This window comes from Lissotriton helveticus, chromosome 4_1, assembly GCF_964261635.1.
Source record: "Lissotriton helveticus chromosome 4_1, aLisHel1.1, whole genome shotgun sequence".
In the NCBI taxonomy this organism is placed as follows: Eukaryota; Metazoa; Chordata; class Amphibia; order Caudata; family Salamandridae; genus Lissotriton; species Lissotriton helveticus.
This window is the reverse complement of record NC_136063.1, coordinates 306442973-306464230: the sequence shown is the minus strand read 5'-3', so window position 1 is coordinate 306464230 and position 21258 is coordinate 306442973. Positions and strand designations below refer to the sequence as shown.

Below are 21258 nucleotides of genomic sequence, written 5' to 3'. Positions count from 1 at the left end.
GTTTAGGTCGAATTTTTTATTTTTCCTGTAATATTTCAACAAAATAAGACAGGGCACTTCATTATTTCTTAGTAAGTGAAGTATGGATCAGATTCACTAAAGTCAACGCAGAGCCAAAGCTGTGTAATAATCAGCATACTGCATTGAATGTATTACCAAAAATTGCGCAGTACAATATGTAGAAGGAGTCGGATGCTGACATCCTCACAGACATTTGTGCTACAAAGTGATTTTAGACAAAGGATAAACTTCATGCAATAGCACAAAGGTGAGGTAGGATTACCTTGAGTGAAAACTTGACCCAGCTCCAATGTGATAAGTCCAGTTTGAAATGTTAAGGCAGGTCCTCCCTAAAACCAAGCTATACCACACTGAAGAGCTTTGCCATCAACACCAGTCTTTGATTCCTTTTATTCCGGTCAGGGAGGACCTGATCTGGCAGTTCAGGCTCAATTGTTCCCATTGGAGCAGAGTCATGACTAATTTGCAAGTGGCTGGGTCTAAATTGAGGTAGCATGGTGTGCAAAATAATGGGCAAGGATGTGGCCAGAGTAATTTCCAGTGGTTGGGATTAGTTCAAGCTTTCCATCTATAATTTTTTTTGCATACCTCAATCTGATGTTGTAAATGATTTAGATATACACAGACGTAGGTCCTGTGCCCACTGAGCCACTGGAACCAAGTTATACCCAGCTGATGAGCCCTAATAGGGCAAAACCCATCCTGGGTTACTTGTGTTTGATTTCAAGGAGGACATGTTCTGGCCATTCATGCTAGACTCTTCCCATTGGAACAGGGTCCAGACTGATTTGCAATAGCTGGGTCAAAATGTAGGTGGGATGGTGTACAAAATAAAAATGGAGCGGGATGGGACATTGAGTATTTACCAGCTGCTGAGATTAATTAGAGCTTTCCATCCATCACTTTGTTGTATACTTCAGTTTTTCTTGTTGTGAGGAAGCAATTTTAGATGGAATCTACCAGACAGAGCAAGCTGCCTGGTTGCATAAGACCAAGGCTCTCATTTACAAGGCCAAGGAAAGCTACTCTGCATAGCTTTTCATGGCGTCGTAGATATGGCGTTGCCTCACACTGCCCGGGGAGGCGTGCCATGGGTGTTGCTGTAGGTTTTCCCACTCAACACCCATGGTTTTTGACACATTCACAGATTTACAACAAAGCATGAATCTGGGAATGCATCAAAAGCCTGCACCTCCCCAGCGGTGGCATAAGGGTGGTTTTTGTGACAGAAAGTGCCCCTTCCTCCACAAAAACAACCTGATTTCAACACAGACACCCTTGCACCATGGTGTAAGGGTGCCTGCGTTGGCACATGGCAGCCATTTGTGTGCCAGCGCTGTGAAAGAGAACAGGAATTCAACATATCTCAAAGATACAGTGCATTTCTGCCCTTTCCTTTTGATGCAGGACAATGCAGCAAGAAGCCTTACGGTGCTGCCCTGTGCCAAAACTTTGTCAGCGTACCAAGATCTTACAGTGAGATAAAAAACACTCATTGGTTGCCATTGATTGGCTTTATTTTCGGTCTCATTTGCCTACTTCTGTTTAGATGGCTTGTCGTATATTATGTTTGTCCCTCTCGTGAGCATAACCTCTTTACTTGTGTCTTTGCACTCACTTTAAGGGAACTCTTTTTCATGATTTCCTTTAGCAGTTCACAAGAGTGCATGTGTTTTCCAGCAGTCTTGTTTGTGTGCGTCTCGCCTCCTCCCTTTTCTAGTTGCTCTTTCTCACCTGACTGCTGCTCTCCCTCCTCATTGCTATCTTTTCTTGTGTTTAAGCACTCCATGAGTGCATGTGTTTACTAGCTGTCTCCATTGAGTGCTTCTCTCCACCCACACAGTGTTGCTTTCTCTTCTCTGTGTGCTTCTGTCCCATGCTGCCTTCTCTCGTCCGCATGCTTCAATCCATTCACTCTGCACACTCTATGATGTTCTCTATCATTTGTGTACTTATCTGATGTTCTATGCCTCTTGTGCTTCCCCCTGTTATCGTGCACTGCTTTTTCCGTTTCCCCGCTCCTCCATTACCAGGCACCTCCACCACCAAAAGCTGAAGTCCTTTTTTTAATTGGCACTTTTGTACTAAAAATCATACTTTTTTGTTATGGAGGTGCATGTCCTGTGAAGAACAAGATGATGTAAAATGTTGAGTAGTGAAGAAATGTATTATATATAGGGACACTGCAAACAGATGCTGCACTGATGGGGCTGTAAATATTTACAACTAAGGAGAGAAGTAGGACATCTGCAGACAAAGGGGGTCTGACCAGAGCTCAAGTCCAGGTAGGATTCCTAGAATGAGCAGCATCACAGCTGGTCCGGCTATAATTTTGGAGACCTCATCTGTATGGTGTATTTGGTGTTTTTCCAAGTTCATAGTTTGGGTTGAAATTGTGGACTGTTTGTTTCTGACGAGGCATCATGACAATGTGGGTGATCACTTCATGTGTGGTTATTCACCTACCACTTGTATTTATTTTGTTCCAAGTTTAACACATTTTAATTTGCTAAAGGCAAGAGCAAATGTATATCCTGAATGGAGATTTGGAGGAAACATTCCCATATTTAATGATGATGCAGACATCATGGTTTATTCAAAGAGAAAAGTCCCTCCTTTGGAGACAAACATGCTGATGCAAGTTTGTATTCCATTTTACAGGTGTAGAATGTTCCAGCGGGCTGAGAATCTCCCCGTGTTTCCCTTGCGCTCATTCCTTTAAACATGGTAAAATTGGCTTACACCCAATTGGCACATTTATTTTACTTGTCAGTCCTTAGTAAAGTAGTACTATATGTACCCAGGGCCTGTAAATTAAATGCTACTAATGGGCCTGCAGCAAAACACACAAGATGATGGATGGAATGTTGCACAATGGCAAAACATTCACCCCCAGTCACAGATCTGGGTTTAATCCATTGTTATTTTGCTCACCAAGCCACCCCAGTTCAGACAAGGCCATATGCAAATCAGTCTTGGCCCTATGCCTCATGGGAACAGTCCAGCCCGAACTGCCAAGCCATGTTTTCCCTGGACCGGAATAAAGCATCCTAGGACCGGTTTCTGGCTATCAGCCATCTTCAGCCAGGATAGCTTGACACCAGTGGCGTAGTGAGCACGGGACCCACGTCTGGGCATACACTTCCCACATAGGGTGAACAGCAAAACACACAAGATGATGGATGGAATGTTGCACAATGGCACAACATTTACCCCCAGTCACAGATCTGGGTTTAATCCATCGTTATTTTGCTTACCAAGCCACCCCAGTTCAGACATGGCCATAGGCAAATCAGTCTTGGTCCTGTGCCTCATGGGAACAGTCCAGCCTGAACTGCCAAGCCATGTCTTCCCTGGACAGGTATCAAGCATCCTTGGATGGTTGATGGCTATCAGCCGTCTTCAGCCAGGATAGCTTGACTCCAGTGGCGTAGTGAGCACTAAGGGCCTGCAGCATTTGTCGTGCCACCCGCTTAGGCAGCCCCTTAAAACATGTGCCAGTCTTGCCATTGCAGGCTGCGAACAATTTTGAAGAGCCAGTTCGACCTAAAAACCCATACCCAGCCTAAACCATAGAAATTCCCTTGCCACCCAAAAACCCATACGCACCCTAAAACCTAAAAAAAGCCCTTATCACCTAAAAACCCATACCTACCATAAAACCTAAAAATTCCCTTGCCACGCAAAAACACATGCCCACCCTAAATCCTAAATATTCACTAACGACCCAAAAACCCATACCCACCCTAAATCCTAAATATTCCCTTACCACCCAAAAACCCATAACCACCCTAAACCATAAAATTGCCCTTGCCCCACAAAAACCCACACCCATCCAAGATCATAAACCTCATAAACACCGTAAATCCTACAAAATTCCTTACCACCAAAAATCCCACACCACCTTAAAAGATTAAAATTCCCTTGCCGCCCATGAAGCCCATACCCACCCTAAACCCTAAAAAATCCCTTAACACTCAAAGACCTACACCCATCCTAAACCCAAACTATTCAACTGCCACCAGAAACAAATACCCACTCTAAGCCCTAAAAGATTCATTACCACCTAAAAACCCATACCCACCCTTAACCCTAAATGTTCTCTTGCCACCCAAAATCCATACCCAGCCTAAACACTAAAAATTCCTTATCACCCAAAAAACCATACCCAACCTAAACCATAAAATTTCCCTTGCCCCTCAAAAACCCACACCCACTCTAAACCTTAAAAATTCTCTTTCTACCCAAAAACCCATGCCCGCCCTAAACCCTAAAAATACCCTTGCCACCATACACACCATAAACCCTAAAAATAAACACATATATAAATCATTTTAAATAAAATAAGCAATATTTAATTAACACATTAAACTATTAAAAAAAAATACATACATTTAATAACAAAATAAAAACATTAGTAGTTAAATTGTTGGATAGCGAAGGGGTAAAAATGACTATTCTTACTCCAGTGAGTGCAACAGTAGGGAAAGTGCTGGATAGCGTAGGGGTAAAAATTACTTTTCCCACTCCAATGAGTGCAACAGTAGGGAAAGCGTTGGATAGCGTAGGGGTAAAATGTACTATTCCCACTCCAGTGAGTGCAACAGTAGGGAAAGCGCTGGATAGCGGAGGGGTAAACATTACTATTCCCACTCCAGTGAGTGCAACAGTAGGGAAAGCGCTGGATAGCGGAGGGGTAAAATTTACTATTCCCACTCCAGTGAGTGCAACAGTAGTTAAAGCGTTGGATAGCGTAGGGGTAACAATTACTATTCCCACTCCAGGGAGTGCAACTGTAGGGAAAGCCCTGGATAGCGGAGGGATAATAATTACTATTCCCACTCCAATGAGTGCAACAGTAGGGAAAGCGTTGGATAGCGTAGGGGTAACAATTACTATTCCCACTCCAGGGAGTGCAACTGTAGGGAAAGCCCTGGATAGCGGAGGGATAATAATTACTATTCCCACTCCAATGAGTGCAACAGTAGGGAAAGCGTTGGATCCCAAAACAATAAAATACAAAACCATCAACATTTTTATTAAATGTAATTTCCAATATGACCATAATTATTATATAAATGGAAATATGTTAATATTAACAAAGATGATAAATACATTAATTACACATTGTTTAACTCTATGAAATCCACAAAACACACCTACAATTAATTATACAATTACATTTAATAATTACTAATTATTTAATGAAAATTAATTTATTATTTATTAATTAATCAATAACAAATTAATTACTTACCACCTTTCACACCATTTACAAATATAAACACCCAAAACACACACCTAAAACTAATTACACAATTACAATTAATAATGACTAATTAAATAATGCTAATTAATTTAAAAGAATTTAATAATTAATCAACAGCATTTTTGTATTACTTACCACCCTTCACACAATTTACACAAACACCACAACACACACCTAAAATTAATTAAACAATTAACCTAATTATTTATTAATTGACTAATTGAAATTAACTAACAACTAATTTTTAAACTATTATTAATTAATCAATGCCTAAGTCTGTTTCCGTCTGCCATGAAAAGGCAGATGGAAACAGACATCCTAATGCCTCCGGCGGTGTCTGCCCAGGCCCCGCCTTCATTGTAGGGATAAGATTCCAATCGCCACCAGACGGGAACTTGGATCCTATCCGAAGTAGCGGTCTTTCTCCCTGACCTCTGCACTCTGACCGCCGGTATTATAGACCGGTGATCGGATGGATGGCCTGGATGTCGGGCGAACTGCTACCAACACCGATGACGCTGCCCACAGCCTCAGACGCTGGATCGAGGACTGCGCCAACACCCTCGTCCGCTGAAGAAACACACCCACAGAGACACCAGCAAGAGGGCCAGCTCGTTCACCCCAGAACTCCTAGCCTCCAAGCAAGCCTGCCAGAAACTAGAGAAGAAATGGCACAGTGAACAAACTCTGGACAGCCACGCAGCACACAAGGATGCCATCTGCAACCACCACCTCTTCAGGGCAGCCAAGAGGACCTCCTTCAAAGACTGCCTCAAAAACAATGCACACAATAGCAAGGAGCTCTTCAACATCGTGAAGGGACTCTCCAACCCCAGCTCCAACACCAACGACATCAAGCAGTCGCAAGCCCTGTGCGACTCCCTCGCCACCTTCTTCCACCGCAAGATAGCAGACATCCACGACAGCCCCAACAGACAGCAACACAACAGACCCTCCGCACACCATTGACCATGACCCCCTGCTAGCCTAGGCCAGCGTGAGCATCGATGACACCATCAAGACCATGCGCATAATCCACTCCGGCTCTCCGTCAGACCCATTACCGCACCACGTCTTCAACAGAGCAAGCAGCTCCATTGCACCCCACCTGCGCAACTTCATCAATCTCTCCCTCGAGACCGTGACCTTCCCAGAGATCTGGAAACACGCAGAGATCAACGCCCAACTCAAAAAACCTAAGGTAGACCCAAGAGACCTCAAGAACACCGGCCCATCTCTCGGCTCCCCTTCCCGGCCAAGGTCAGCAAGAAAACCGTCAACAGACAGCTAACCCCATACCTCGAAGAAAACAGAATCCTGGAACCTTCCCCATCAGGGTTCCACAGCACCGGGACTGCCTTCATCGCCGCCACCGACGACATCAGGACCCTGCTGGACAACGGCAAGACCGCAGCACTCATCCTCCTAGACCTATCTGCCGCTTTCGACACGTCTGCCACCGCACACGAAGCGCACGCCTCCACGCCGCAGGGATCTGAGACAAGGCTCTGGATTGAACCACCTCCTTCCTCTCCGGCAGAACCCAGTGCGTCCGCCTCCCCCATTCCGTTCAAAGCCTCTGACATCATCTGCGGCATATCCCAGGGATCCTCCCTCAGCCTGACGCTGTTCAACATTTACATGGCCCCGCTCGCACACGTAGACCGACAGCACGACCTCAACATAATCTCCCACGCCGACGACACTCAGCTGATGCCAAAGCCAACCTCCACGAAGTAATGAAGGCCGTCGCCGACTGGATGAAGACCAGCCGACTGGATGAAGACCAGCCGTCTGAAGCTGAACTCAGTCAAGACGGAGGTCCTCATCCTTGGCTCCAACCCTTTCAGCCTGGGATGGCTCCTGGTGGCCGACGGCACTGGGGGCAGCCCCGACACCCACCGACCACGCACGCAACCTGGGAATCATCCTCGACTCAACGCTCTCAAGGACCAAGCAAGTCAACGCCGTCTCTTCCTCCTCCTTCAACACCCTCCGCATGCTATGCAAGATCTACAGATGGATCCCGATAGATACATGAAAGACAGTCACCCAGGCCCTCGTCAGCAGCAGACTCGACTATGGAAAAGCCCTCTACGCGGGAGCCCCGATCAAGCTCATCAAACGACTACAACGCATCCAAAATGCCTCGGCATGACTGATCCTCGACATACCATGCCACGGCCACATCACCCCCCACCTGAGAAACCTGCACTGGCTCCCCGTCAACAAGAGGATATCCTTCAAGCTCCTCACCCACGCACACAAGGCACTCCACAAGACCTGCCCAGCCTACCTCAACAGATCGCTCTCCTTCTACATCCCCAACCGCCAGCTACGCTACGCCGACCTCTCACTCCCCAGCACCCCGCGCATCTGAAGAACAACCACTGGTGGGAGATCATTCTCCCACCTCACCGCCAAGACATGGAACACCCTTCCACTGAGCCTACGACAGACCCAAGACCTGCTGACCTTCAGGAGGATACTCAAGACCTGGCTGTTCGATCAGTAGCACCCCCCCCCCCCCCCAGCTCCTTGAGACCCTCGCGGGTATGTAGTGCGCTTTACAAATGATTGATTGATTGATTGAGGTGGCATAGAGTGGAGTGGCATAGAGTGGAGTGACATAGAGTGGAGTGACAGAGTGGAGGGGTGTGTTGTAGAGTAGAGAAAAGTGGAGTAGTGTGCATTGGTGTGTCAGTATAGAGTGGAGCTGCGTAGAGTAGAGTGGTATTCCATATAGTAGAGTAGAGTGGTGTGTTATAGAGCGGCATGGCATACAGTGTAGGGGCATAAAGTGAAGTGGCATAGAGTGGAGTGATGTAGAGTAGAGTTGAGTAGAGTGCAGGAGAATGTCGTAGAGTGGAGTGACAAAGTGTGGTGCTATAGAGTGGAGTGTTGTATAGTGTGGTATAGAGTGGAGTGGCATACACTGGAGGAGAGTGCTGTAGAGTGGAGTGGCTACAGTGGAATAGAGTGTCATACATTGTGGTAGAGTAAAGTGGCATATAGTGTTGTTCAGTGGAGTGGCATATAGTGGCGTAGAGTGGAGTAGTGAAGTACAATGGATTAGAGTTCAGTAGTGTCTCATTGGGTACAGTGAAGTAAAGTGGTGTGGAATGTCCTAGCTGGAGTGTTGTAAAGTGGAGTATAGTTTTGTATAGTGGCATAGAATGGAGTAGAATGTCGTAGAGTGGCATAGAATGGAGTAGAGTGTAGCAGTGGAGTAGAGTGTTGTATAGTGAACAAGTGTTGAATGTCATAGTGTAGAGAAAAGTGTTGTAGAGTGGAGTGATGTGTTGCAGAGTATAATTTAGTGGTGTCGCGTTTGTGAACCTAAAACCTGCATTTGAGCTAGTCCCACAAACAAAACGCTGGTCAGTTTTGGAGCGGACGGGGTCCCTAGTAACATATTATCAACATTAATCTGCTTGCTCAATGACAGTTATGCCCAGGTGTGGACGGCTAGTCAGAATGCATCGTCATGAATGCATCGCCATGAATAAAGGGGTGTGGCAGGGATGCATGCTTGCTCCATTATGTTCCTATTATTTATCTGATCTAGTTGCATAGTTCATGCTAATGCATCTCCAATACATGCAGATAGCAACGTTTCTCTTTTATTGTTTGCGAAAGATACACTGCTTGCCTCAAAATCCCTCAGAGGGTTACAACTTTTAATTGAATACTTTTTGCTGATCTGCATAGAGAGTAGACTGGGGACAAACTCCTCTGAAACAGATTATATAACCATCAATCTGCTAAAATCATACCGGGAGAATATCCATGAGTGGAGTAAATCTTAAAAGGGTAAAAACAGACTTGTAGTATTTGGGGCACAGATAATGGTACATTTGTATTTTACAAAGCTTTAAGCTGAACCTGCCTCTGGCTTAACTTCCTTGGTCCAACATTACACAACTCTTCCACCTAATTTTCAATGATTCGCATGAATATGTATTTCTCAAAATGTCTATGATCACACACATTCTCTTTGGCAACCGTGGTATTACTTAACCCTGGGCGTAATTTGCGAAGTAGCGCTACGCGTAGTGCACTTCGCACTACATGAGCTACGCGTAGCACTAAGCGAACTGCGTAGTACCCTGTTCGCGATGATTGCACAGTGCCGGAGGCTTGTCCGCACTGTGCAATCATTGAAAACTGCATCTTGCACAGTGTGAGCTGTCGTTTTCTGCCGCTCGAGTAGATTTTTACTCGAGCTGCAGCTTTCTCAACGCGGACTGGTAGTTTCTCATCGCGAGCGGTCGCGAGCATGCGTGACCACTCGCAATGAGAAACCTGACCTCCCCGCGTTGAGAATCTCGCCAGGAGGTTTATTTTCCACGCTCTCAATCAGCAACTTGATGCTGCTGATGGCAAACGAGGAAAAAGTTTTGCCGGGATGTCATTTTGCTTGCTTGCGTTCGCTAACTTGACGTTTAGGACCGCGAGCAAGCAAAAAATGACCGCTGCACTACGCGTGTTTGCACAGTACTACGTGCAATTTGCATAGTGCGAAGTAGCGCAAACTTCGCAAACTACGCGAGCGTAGCGTAGTGGTTTGCCCAGGCTTAGAAAAAACTATAGTAACACACCATCTCTGTGGGGACCTAGACATCTCTATTATCACACACCATCTCTGTGGGGACCTGGGCATGTCTATAATCACACACCATCTCTGTGGGGACCTCACCATCTCTATAATCACACACTATATCTGTGGGGACCTGGGCATATCTATAATCACACACCATCTCTGTGGGGACTTGAGCATTCCTGTAATTACATGCTTGAGCATCATCAGCTTCGCATTCTCAGTTTGGGGCTTTGTGAATACTGAAAATAGTCAAGTTAGACTTTTGGTCTAAGTTTACATTTGTGAAACTGAATAGTAGAAACGTTAGATTTTTTAATCTAAGTTTACCTTTGTGAATCAGGCCCTTTTTTAAATGTGAACTTAAACACAATCATCTTCATGCACTGTCTCTGTGGGGACTTAAATATCGCTATAAACACATACCATCTTTGTGGGACTTGAACATTCCTGTAATTAAACACAAACTCAAGACTGATTTGCATTTTGCTGGGTCCGAACTGGGATGGCGAATTGACTGAAGAACGATGATGGATTCAACCCAGATCTCTGACTGGGGGTGAGTGACTGAAAAGTTTCAGCACTCCGTCCATCATCTCCTTGTGTTTGCTTCAACTTGTATATCATCAGCTTCACTTTCTCTGTATGGGGCTTTGTGAATAATGAAAAGTAGTAAAGTTAGACTTTTGGCATAAATTTACCTTTGTGAATACTGAAAAGTAGTAAAGTTAGACTTTTTGTCTAGGTTTACATTTGTGAATTGAGCCCTATTTTAAAGAGGACTTAAACACAATCACCTTCATGCACTATCTTTGCGGGGACTTAAACAACACTGTAATAACACACTATCGTTGTGGGGACTTGAACAACACTGTAATAACACACTATCTTTGTGGGGACTTGAACAACACTGTAATAACACACTATCTTTGTGGGGACTTGAACAACACTGTAATAACACACTATCTTTGTGGGGACTTAAACATCGCTATATTAACACACTATCTTTGTGGGGACTTGAACATCACTATAATAACACACCATCTCGGTGGGGACTTGAATATCTCTATGATAACACACTATCTCGATGGCGACTTAAACATCGCTATAATAACATACCATCTCTGTGGGGACTTGAGCATTCCTATTATTACACACAACCTCTGTGTGGACTTGAACATCATTAGCTTCACACTCTTTATAATGGGATTTAAGCTTTGAATGTACACACTATTTCTATGGAGACTTAAACACAATGATCTTCACCCACTATATCTGTGGGGACTTGAACATCTATTTTGGCAAAAAATGTAAGCAGCTAATCAAGCTCTGGATTCCACTTGACCATATTCCTTAGTTCCATATGTTAATTTCTTTGTGTTAGTAACCTTATCTCCTAAGATTTTTAGCACTAATAAATAGGTTAAATACAACTTTAACTGTCTTTCTTTAAGCATGATATTATATTTTCTGGCACTTTAATATAATCTGTCTTTAATGTATACCCCTAGTATATATGCAGCAATTCATATATGAATAGATTATAATGTTGTTTGTGTATTTTGTTGATAAAATAAATATTTAGCCATGTACCTACGACTGTATTTAATCACAAATAGTGTTACGGATTAGGTCCCCACAAGGATGGTGCTGTGCGCATGTTTAAATAACAATATATTTGCAAATTTGAAGCAAGATCCTGTATCATGAATTTTTTCTTAACATTTTTCTGTTATTAGTGTATTTTAAAACCATTGGGAAAGGTTAGTCCCCACAAGGCAGGTATTCACACATAGTCCCCACAAGGATGGTAACACGTGTATGTGTGTGTGTGTGTGTGTGAGGCTCTGTGTGTGTGTGGCTCTGTGTGGTTCTGTGTGGGTGGCTCTGTGTGTGTCTTTGTGTGGCTCTGTCTGTGTGTGCGTGTGGCTCTGTGTGTGTGTGGCTCTGTGTGTGTGTGTGGCTCTGTGTGTGTGGCTCTGTGTGTGTGTGGGTGCAAATTCAATAGGTCTCGCATTTGCGCGAGATTAAGCTATTGGCATTGTAAATGACAATGCCATTTATTTATCTGTTTTCAAAACCAACACATAAATAACAACTTTGTCATTTACAATGCCAATAGCTCTAACGTTTGCAAAGGCGAGACCGTTGCATTGTAAATGCTTGTTGATTTAAGGTTTCAAGAATAATGGTATGAGAGCTTTGAAGGGAAAAACAAGCACCTGAAATAACTAGCATCAGAGCTTGACAGTTTGGAATTGCAGAAGGAAGACTGTCTCACAAAGCTGAGCGAGACTGGCGCATGGTAATGCACGGGCAGTGGTTCATGTGATGCTGGTGTTGGTACCAACTATATTTACAGATCTGATCTTAAATACATAAAAAATGAAACCAGCTGGTCTTCCCAGATCAAGAGCAGGTAGGGGGTGCCTACTGAAAATACCAAAGATTCGAGGGACTTTTTGGCTTAGAGTTTGAAGTTCTGGAGTTTAGAGGAGAGATGGAGAATTCATAGTCTGACAACATATTGCTTTGCTCAATGCCAGACACAGAGCTGTACTATAACCTGCAAAATACAAGCGCAGTGGACACCGCACCAGAAGTAGATTTTTGACACACACACTTCTCCTTCAGCGGAGTACACCTCTGACACTGGGGTAGGAATAAAGGTGCGTTGGTATTGACCCTGTGCCTTCTTTCAACTGAAAAAGTAACATTTTATGACAGATATTGTGGCTTCTATGCAAGTGTGTGAGAGAGTATTACAGCAGCATGAAACAGTGCTCACTGCTCCGTGCCAGGGAAGACAACCCAGCATTATCTAATGGCCTGTTTTTCAGTTCCCATCCAGCCCCAGAAGGCGTGGCTGTTTAAGTCTTCTCAGCAAAGTCTTAGTCTTATGAAAAAGTTCAATTACTGTTACCATTCCTAGTCATCCTTGAGCATTTCTCCTCCCCTCTTGACAAAATAGTAAACTGTGCCAACTTCACTATTTCAAATCACTGGAGGTATACATCTATTTCTTCCTTCTACTATCAATCTTTCTGCTTAGCCACAAAAGTCCCTCCTTAAAGAGCTCAACTATGCACAATCAGCACTGCATTCTCATCTCTCCCCTAACGTACAAGTTACCTACCTTTGGTAACAATGTATCTGGTAGAGACGTTGTCTATCCGCAGATTCCTTAACTTAGAATATCCCCAGGCGTCAGACGGGATCCGGAATTTCTTTTGCAGCAGCACCTCTGCGTGCCGGGGGACGGTGCCACACGACCCCGCCCTGACGTCGTCCACGTACGTGACATCAGCGAGGTCATATTAGTTCCTCCCGGCGCGCTGACATCAGTTTTCTTCAGAGAAGCTTTTCCGCGACACAATACAGAGCCAACAACCAAAACTGTGAAAGTATGAGAACAGTGCGCAATGGATGAAAAATCTGTGAATAAAGAAAGAGAATGGTGCAAGACCGCATTTTAGAAGACAGAAGTTGACACTGTCTTCATAGAAGGGAAAGCCGCGAGAAAGAGCCCCGCAAGTGAAGCAAAGACCCCTGCCAAAAGTGTAACAAGGGAGAATATCTCGAAAGACAGAAATAGACTGAAATTATCATTCAGAACTGTGCCGTCCAGCAAGAATAGAGCACAGAAAGAAAAACAGTCTACTGCATAAAGGCAGGAAAGACTGGCACTTCCCCTACAGTAATGGAGGTGTGGAACAGGTCACAACCGATCCCTAAAGAGGACGACTAAGAGGAACCTGAGTTAACAGAGAAGGCGGAAGGAGTGGAAGGCAATAAAAGTCTCTACCAGATACATCGTTACCGAAGGTAAGTAACTTGTACATCTGACAGAAACATCTAGGTGCAGATTCCTTAACTTAGAATAGATACTACGACCATACCCCAGGAGGGAGGTGGGTTTGCGACAGGACAACGGGAAGCGTCAATCATCTGAGCCGGCAACCTGGTGACGAACAATGGGTAAGCTGTGGTGAAACAGCCAGACAGCACCCCAAGCAGCTCGGAAGAGCAGAGATAACAGGATGCAAGACATCCCAAAAATGCCAGAAGCATACCTGCATAAAAATGACAGGTAGAAGCAACGCCAGGTATATACCAGAACAAGGGAAGAGACAGTGAGGAAAGGGGAAACACTCAGCTTAATGGTGCACTATATGGGCCCCGACTAAAGGACGAGAGAACATGAGAGATGCAACCAATGAAGAGATGCAACCAGAGCCTACCAGACCAGCCTATGGAAGGAATGCTGGAGGAGCTCCTGCCAAGAACCAAAGGGCAAGGGGTAGAAACTGAGTAATACTTTGAGTACAACAGGTGGGTACAAGAATCACGCAAAGTGCACACCCAGTCCCAAAGGAGGAAACGGGGGTGAACAACAGCAATGTAAACCCTGCTGAGGCAGGCCACTACCAACACAGCAGCAGGCAGCTGGTTGCAGAGACCTTAAGGAGGCATGGCTAAAGAAAGCATACGACTGCCTGACCGTGCAGCACGAAGGTCGAAAGAAGACTGAACCCATGAATACAGACATGTAACGAGTAGGCCAAGGACAACTGCCATGAGAAGGGCTGCCCCACAGGCATAGCTGATATAACATTAGGATGACACCCAGTAAAGAGGCACATCCAAAGTACAGGGCAATAAAGGTACAAAAAACCACCACGTACAAATGTGGGCAGAGTCTCTGAATCCGGGACCAAATCCAAGTAGGGGAAGGTAAGATAAGTACAGTGTCCGAACACTAAGAAAAAAGAGCAGTCGCAAAACTGGGAAACCACCCCAGTAAGTAGAAGCAAGGAGGAACTTTATAGGTAAGTTGCAACAACTCTGAAAGGCTCCCCCACACATGGGGACACAGGCCCAGGCCTTGCAACCTCGAAAGGAAGTGGCGACCCAAGAAAGGGAAAGCCATGGCAACCGGCATGTATACATACATGCAGAACATCGAAATCTGTAGAGACAGAAGTAGCCAGGAGCATGGAACATGTCTATACTGAATCATATCCAGCACGGTAAGGGCAGGCATGAGCCAATTAGAAGAGAGGAACTTGAAAGAACCAAGGGACCACCAAGGGCAAATGGAGCATCCAGGTTCCTCAGGCCCTTTCGAGGCAATAAAGCTATATAATAGCATACAATTACCCCACATGGAGTATGCACACCCCAAACATTGGGGAACACCCCTTAGGGAAATAAAGCCAAGCCAAAGAGCGCCGTAACGAGCTGAAACCGTGAACGTGAGTTCCGAGCCCTATGCCATTATCGAGCTGAACCACCGGCTCAATACCACAGTCAGAGGACCAGACACAGCAACCTGTGGAACACTGCCCCAGCAGGTCAACAGTTAGCAGAAAGCAAAACGCATCGAAAGGATGCCAATAAAAGGGTAATTCCCCTTGTAGAAAAGAGGACGTAAGGCTCACAGTCCATGCTAAGCATAGAGAGCATCTAAGGAATGCGAAATGAAAAGTACCACCAGGAAAAACAGTCCTAGGAGGACCTAAGTGGGAGGACGAAAGCCCGCAAGGAGTTGTCGAGCCGCCGACTCGGCATGATCATCAAACAACAAAACCCCATTAAAGGGTAAGTCAACCAGCCGTTCCCGGATGTTTTCAGGGAAGAGGCTATCTCTCAACCAAGTGTGGCCCCTTAAGGCAACAGAACCCACCATAGCTCGGCCTAAAGAATCAGCCGTGTCAAGGGCTGAACTTATTGTGAATTCTGCGAGATCACAGCCATCCTGGAGGAGGTGAAGGAGATCAACGCGAGCAACTTCAGAGGTGGTAGGAAGCAAGACTCTGCGGAGTCCCACAAGGCAGAGGTAGCCAGAGACAAAACACACACTGTATTTAAAGAACGCAGGGCCGCACTAGTGGATGCAAAGATGTTCCTACCCCATGACTCAAATCACTGTGACTCCCGAGAGGGAGGAAGCGTTAGAGGTGGCAGGGAGGCGAAGCAGTCTGCAACACATACCTCTGCACATCACAATGGACAAAGAGGCACACCGGGTCACCTGAAGCAGACCGGACCCAAGCATCCAAGAGGGCATCATAAAGGGAAGCCCCAAAGGGCAGAAGCGGCTCCACATTGCCGGACCCACGGTGAAGGACCTCAAGTAAGGGATCTACAGACAAAGGGGCAGAACGGGGTTGCATATTTAAAATGCTCTAGGCCAATGAGACCACTCTTAAAAAGGCTGCACCAGCCTCGGTAGCCCTCCTCGGAGGGGACAACAGCTCATCTGTGGGGGAGGGTTGTAAGCGGACCCTCCCCAAACACTGATTGTGCGACCAATGCCCCGCGTAAGGGAGCCCCATTGAAGAATGAGGATCCTGCCGAGGTTCCTGGGGAGGGGAAGAGCCTGCCGGGACAAGACGGCAGCACCTAACTCTCTCCAGAAGCCTCCAGAGAGGAGTCTAGAACTTTATGTCTATATGGCGCCAAAACGATGCGCGTCGGTGCCGATTGTGCCATCGTCCGACTCTGGTGCCGGAACGGCACCGACCCAGGCTCCGGGCAGCCAGTCGCCTGCCCTGAAACCCGGGGTGTGCCCAAGCCAGGGCTATGAGCACCAGCAACAACCTGCAGCGCCAGAGGGAGCCCAGCAAGGCTATGGGGCGTGGCAGAGGCGCCGTGGGTCGTAGAGGGGGACCCAGCTGGGCCGTGCCCTGACGATACTACATCTCCGGCGTTCCCAGGGAGCTAAGGCTCGGTAGGCGACGGGGGCGAACACACAGGCGAGTCCGTCGGGGTCCCCACAAGAAACGGAGTCCTTGAGAACGGAACAGGAACGGGAGAGGACCCCAAGCAGGCCTTTAAAGCCGTAGCATATGCCTCCATCTGGGCGTGCGTCGCCCCTGCACCCGGAAAGGGCGGATAAGGGGAGGCCGACTGTCAGGAGCGCTCGTCTGGAACATTCCGGGAGCCAGCGCCCATGACAACAGAAGAAGGGGAGGTCGAAGACTTCAGCGACAAGCGCCTCAACTTACCAAGAGGTGAACAAAGGCCCCGGACTCAAATGGTGATCTATAGCAGAACGGAACAGTAGAGGGACCTGCCGTGGACGACGAGGCCATGGGGCGAGACGACTCCGACCGGGAGAGCCATGTCGATATAAGCTTCCCACCGCTCTCCGGCAAAGTTTTCGGTTTAAGGAGTTGGCAGGCGTCGCAGTCCGTGGAGTCATGGTGCTCGCCCAGACACCACATACAAATAAGATGCGGGTCCGTCGTGAACAGGAATTGCAAGTTTTAAAGCCCGAAGGCATTGCACACTGTTCTCGAAGCGAAGTGTCGAAAAGGAGGCCTGAAAACAGGCCAGAGGAACCGCTCACTACGGATCTGCGTTGCACACGGAAAAGAAGGAAACGGACTTATATGACCTCGCTGACATCACGTACGTGGACGACGTCAGGGCGGGGTCGTGTGGCGCCGTCCCCTGGTGCGCAGAGGTGCTGCTGCTACAAAAGAAATTCCGGATTCAGTTTGTCACCTGGGGAGATTCTAAGATAAGGAATCTGCAGCTAGATGTCTCTATCAGATTCCTGCTATTCCCTAAGTCAAGTGCTGGGCTCACCTAATCTCAACCAACTTTCTATTCCAAAGCCACCCTCATGGCTATGCCTCCCCGGCAGACACTGACCCAAACCCATATGAAAGCATTACAATCTGCCCACATTTTCAGTCTTGGGGAACAGCATGCAAATCAACCTAGGTGACACACCAGTTCTCCCTGTTTCATGATCATGAAATGATATACGTATTAGCCAACAGCATGAAGTGAGAAATGCCTATTTTTCTGAGAAATGCCAAATGGCACTCTATGTGTATTTTAAAGAACTGCTAACAAAAGGCTCCTGCGTTGCAAAACCAGACCTAAAAAACGTCAATGAGCGTGAAGTACTCAGAAAACAGCCAGAGCACGGAGCACGTAAAATTAAGGTAGTAACAATGTTGCAGGGTAGAAATTGTGCAAATGAATAATCAAAAGTTTGTGCAAGAGTTTTCGCCGGAATTAATCAATACATAAAACAAAATTCAATGAAAAATATTTACATTTTATTTAAAGAATGTAACATTTATTTAGAATATTTTTTCATAATGTTTAATTACAATAATAAACAAGTATAAAGCTCTTCAGTCTTAGACGGTCAAGTCAAAGAACACTTCTCTCAGGAAGTACCTACCCATTACATGCATGTGGCTGAGATAGAGTACTTTCTTTGACATCAGCGTGAAAATCATAAGCCTGATGATACATAATACACATATCAGTGAAATACTGGGAGATGTTTTATGAACTGGATTCTATATTGATTGTTGTTTTTTATCCAGCCATTTTTCAATATCGTCGATTACTTGGACAGCAGCTTTTGGAATGCGTGTTCCTGGGCCAAATATGCTTGAGACACCAGAGGCAAAAAGAAAATCATAGTCCTGTTAAAAAAAAAAGAAAAATCATTGTTATTTCAAAGCATAATAATCGTTAGGAGGCCTGCAAATAAGCAGCATACTGATTCAATGGGAGATTGCACATGGTTCTTAAAGCACACATCGACGAAAAACAATAGTTCTGACTATTTTTTACATTAAAATGTTTCTTGGTCGGCAAGACTGTAGTTGTTTGGCAGGGTGAATAAAATGATGAGTCAATGGTTGGATTTATGAGTGAGCGCATGGATGTATATGTGAGTTACTTTATGTATAGATAATTAATGAGAAAATGCCTTTGGGCCTGATTACGAGTTGGTAGTGTGGAAGCGGGGCCAAAGGCATGGAATGTCAAGTCCATGCCGTTCAAGAATTGGGCAGGCATGCAGACAGGGGGCCACACTATGTGCCCCCCTGCATGCATCCACGTGGCCTGAGACACCAGGGGGCCCTGTAGGGCCCCCTTAGTTTACTCACCGTCAGAGGTCTCATTATGTGAACACCGCCATGAGAAACTCGTAATATGCAGCATCCCTGCCAAGCTTACTGCGGCTTCACATTTCTGCGCCACCGCCAGGGATTGCGGACCCTTGGCGGATGCCGCCTTTCCATTGCGGTCGAACCGCAGAAGTAGTAATTCGGCTGTCAGACCTCCGGTGCGGCAGTAACCGCCGCACCACAGTTTGGTGGTCCTATGGACTTTTTTTTAAGCCAGTAATAAAGCTGGACAACAGAAGCACATTACAGGAATAAATAACTAAACACTAAAAATAGACTAATAATCATCCAATATACAGTAGGGGAGCACTGGCTGTAAAGATAAATAGACTTGTAAACCTGAGAAAGACAGATGTGTTAACAATTCAATAATATCCTTGTAGAAGATGAAACTTACTTACATGTTGTATCAAACATTAGGCAAGAAGCAGATTGTAGACTATCTTATAAGTAAGCAAAGTACAAAAATAGCCAATCTTGCTAGCTGAAAATACAAGATGACAGAAAAGGTTGCCGAATACCCAGTGTAGGAAAGTAGATTGTTCGAAGTGGACAAGTGCAAAGGATGAGGCCACGACCTGATAAAGGTCATACAAATAAAATTAAACAAACCTGTGCTCAAATCCTGGGTAAAGTGACACAAATCAGTTAGGCTCAAACAAAAGGCAATGTGTAAGTATTTAAGCAGTGCATACACAGTAGGAAAATAGTCACAAAAAACAATAAAATTCAAAAAACAATTTTAACATAAAGAGGAACATGTTATGAGTAATATAAGACCACAATGACAAAACTCTAATAAGAGAAACCGAAGATATGATTTTTCAAGATTCAAGTGAAAACAGCACTAAAAAGCCCAAAGTCCGAATTATAGTCTATGGAAGCGGTAGACGTGAGCTTAGGCTGACTGCAAGGGAGCCCTGCTCACATACACCAAGTGGACTAGTCCCAGTGAAAGTCTGGGAGTCACAAGTTTGAGCTTCAAAGAATTAAATCCAAAAATGGAGTTTGTCCTTTTTTTAAAGAAAATATTTCCTCCCTGCGAGAAAAATCAGAAATCGAAGTGGCGTGGACAGTCGGGTGCCTGCCATAGGTTGAACCAGCTAAGGCTTTGGAGCTTCTAAGGTTTTTGTTTGAAAACGATTTTTAGTCCTAAATCAGAAAGGGGCTTTGCCGTTTTTATCAGAGTTGTTGGAACCTTTCAAGGAAATGAATCTGAAATTCAATCTGATGTTGTGGAACTGCCCATTGGGTACTTTTTGAAGTACTCTGGGGTTCTGTATCGAGTTTTGAAAAGTTTCCAAACTTTTTCCTAGTACCCAAGCATCCAGAGGAGAACACTTCAAAGCCCTTAGGGCCTAAGGGGGCCCTTAGAGACCTCAGGCACCAGGAAGAGACCACCAGCAGAAGCAAGTCTATGTCCCAGTTGCCACAGGTCAGCTGGAAAGTCTAAGGAACAGACCTCTTTCAGCTTTTTATGTTCTCTGTAGCCCCACACGAGGTCAGGTAACTGACCCTTGGCGTCCACTTCTTTGCCCTGGGTACAAAATGGAGCATCTCCAGTCCTTCAGAGCTCCTCAAAAACAACAGAGAGAAGGTCTAGTCCTCCTCTGTTCTTCTGAAGGTCTAATAAGTGTTCTGAGCTTTGTAGGGTTCACCAGCCAGTGGGTGGAGAGACTCCTAATCACTCCCTAACCAATGGGGTAAAACCTCCCAGGGGCATCGCTATCCACTTTTTCAGTAATTCATGTTTGCTTTACTGCAAACAATCTCACGGTGCCTCTCACTCTCAAAATCCAAAATGGGGAAACCATTCTCCACTTGTGCAGAGTCTGTGTTCCACCCAGAGGTGTGGCCAGGGTAATGAGCTTCCTCTGTGGTTACCCAAAATCTGTTCTTAAATTAGCTTTCCTTCTCTGGGTTTGGTGACAGCTTGACTAGAGGTTCGTTCAGTCAAACAAAAGAATCTCAGTCTCTGTTCCCTTCAAACAAAGGATATCTTCTTATATCCAGTGGCAATTGTGATTAAGGCAGTTATTTTATCCCTACCCTTTTGGACCTCATTGAGCAGAAAGTGCATATGGGTGTCTTCAGGAACAGATCTGAAAGTTTATTCCACAATGTCTCAAGACCTGGGTCTACCATGTGAAGCCTGACTGCAGCACCCCAAAAACAATCCTGTCTAACCTGTACTTGTTAAAATAACCCTTTCTGACAGATAGAACCCCCTGCTTTTAACTAATAAGTCACTCATTATCACAACTTATTGCCCACAAGGTAGTATGCATAATATTTAAAAATGAGACCTGCATGAAATTAAGTTGGTATGCTCCTTCAGTGACTAGCCGTAAAAGTCATTTTCACTGGCAGGGCTGTGTTTGGATCCTAAAAAACGCCAAAGTGCAGACTTTAAAATGTAA

At 45.4% G+C, this 21258-nt stretch overlaps 1 protein-coding gene across 3 annotated transcripts in view; it reads right to left on the bottom strand.

Moving 5' to 3' along the window:
- Nucleotides 1–17946: 17946 nt before the first annotated feature.
- The window catches only part of LOC144828554 (methylmalonyl-CoA mutase, mitochondrial-like), a 268618-nt gene continuing 265306 nt past the window's right edge, over nucleotides 17947–21258 (bottom strand). For all 3 annotated transcript variants that reach the window (XM_078686829.1, XM_078686831.1, XM_078686830.1), the window contains exon 13: nucleotides 17947–18346. In XM_078686829.1, coding sequence (XP_078542955.1) covers nucleotides 18218–18346 — 129 coding nt within the window. In that variant the 3' untranslated portion in view covers nucleotides 17947–18217. The remainder of the gene's footprint in view (nucleotides 18347–21258) is intronic.